General features: G+C 46.0%; 1 protein-coding gene across 2 annotated transcripts in view; it reads right to left on the bottom strand.

Moving 5' to 3' along the window:
• Window positions 1-940: 940 nt before the first annotated feature.
• PRAM1 (PML-RARA regulated adaptor molecule 1) overlaps window positions 941-1,704 on the bottom strand; it is a 37,269-nt gene continuing 36,505 nt past the window's right edge. For both annotated transcript variants that reach the window (XM_019513242.1, XM_019513243.1), the window contains one exon: window positions 941-1,014. In XM_019513242.1, the coding sequence (XP_019368787.1) occupies window positions 977-1,014 (38 nt within the window). In that variant the 3' untranslated portion in view covers window positions 941-976. The remainder of the gene's footprint in view (window positions 1,015-1,704) is intronic.

The following is a 1,704-nucleotide window of genomic DNA, read 5'->3' as shown; positions in this document are numbered from 1 at the left end:
AGCTGCCCAGACAGGACCAACAAGTTCTCCAAGTCTCTGGGAAGAAAGTCACAGAATAGCTCAGCTTGACAGAACAAAAGAGTTGCAGGGATGCGCCCTAGGAAATTTAAGTGCTGCAGTGAATGTAGTGCCAGTGTGGACACTGCAGTATGAACATTACTTCACACTCATTCGAGCTGGGCCAACTCAAGAGAAACTACTGTCATGTGGCTGACTTGAGTTAACTTTGCAGTGAACTTCTGCTCTGACTAAAAGGTGATATGCAAACTCCTGAGAGAGAACAGGTAAGAGAACAAGTAACCAGAAGTGTTGCTGGTAAAGAACTCTTTGAAATAACCAGCATTATTGCTTGCAATACAGCAGTGCCCAGAGGTCCCAACCAAGGTCAGGGGTCTGTATGTAAATATGAGCAAACAGAGACAGTCCTTGCCCCAAAAGGGAACTAAAACACGGAAGTGACTTGCCCAAAGGCATACAGGAAGTCTGTGGAAAAGCCAGGAACTGAAATTAAATCTAAATCCCAAACAACACTTTAACTAAAGGGGTCAGGTTGGACATTGCAAACCAGCCAAAACAATCTATTACCCAGATCACTTGTTGCCATCTGCTCCAAGGTTGTAAGCCCAGTGTGGACAGGGAACTTCTTTGTGTGGGATGACTCAGTCTATTTCCTGGATTACTCCCAGCTGGAGCCTGGGACTGGCTCTACCCCAGCTGGGCCTAGGCTCATTACACTTGGAAGCAAACTCTGTGAATACTGCTGGAGTTCCTAATTTTCCTGAATTTTGCTTTCAAGCGGGACAAAATCCTTCCAGAATTCTGACATATTCAAAATTGAAAACCAAACAAGTGGTACAAAGGACTGGTTGCTTTTACAGGGAAGTTCTGGAGAAGGCTGCTCCCATTCTGAAGACAGAAAGTTGCATATAATTTTTTTTTGATATTTTAGTCCTCATAACATCCTATGCTTGTGAAGTCACTTGCCAGTTTTGACTGCAACATTCATTACTTCTTCTGAGGAAGAGAAACATAACATATTTATTCATTAGAGATCTTACATAAATGGATATATTGTAGTTACAAATGATCTATTGTACCTGCCCCTCAGTGTACTTGGTCAATATATATAAGGCCATATACAGTCACCCACATACACACCAGAAATCCCTTCTCTGCATATCTCTAGGGCAGCGGTTCTCAACCCATTTGCCATAGTGGGCCACACTTGCAGCTCTCCATATGTTACGTGGGCCGCACTCACACAACTTATTTCCATTTAACAGGATGCCGCGTGGGCCGCAGCGGTGTGCTGATTGGGCTGCGTGTGGCCCGTGGGTTGAGAACCACTGCCTTAGGCTACATGATCAGTCAGAGGTAGGGTGAGGGCAAATGAAACAATCATACCAAGTTGAATTTATACCAGTTTACTGTGGGTCATACTGAACTGATGTAATGATTACTAGCCCTGTGTGAAGCGGCTAGTATTCACTTTGGATTTGGCCAATTCGGGGGACAGTGATTCGATTCAGTGATTTGGATCACTGTCCCAAATCCATTCGGCCGAATCTGATTCGGAGATTTGGCTGCTGCCGAATCTCTGAATCAGCCAGACCAGGCCCAACCCCCGCCCCGCCCTCAGCCCAGCAATGGCCACCCTGCCCGCCCCAGCTCCCGGCTCTTGGGGGAAAAAAAGCACCAGCTCAG

Source organism: Gavialis gangeticus, unplaced genomic scaffold, assembly GCF_001723915.1.
Source record: "Gavialis gangeticus isolate Ggan-Ray unplaced genomic scaffold, GavGan_comp1, whole genome shotgun sequence".
Lineage (NCBI taxonomy): Eukaryota > Metazoa > Chordata > Crocodylia > Gavialidae > Gavialis > Gavialis gangeticus.
Note: the sequence above shows the minus strand (reverse complement) of the source record. Positions and strands in the feature narration are given on the sequence as shown.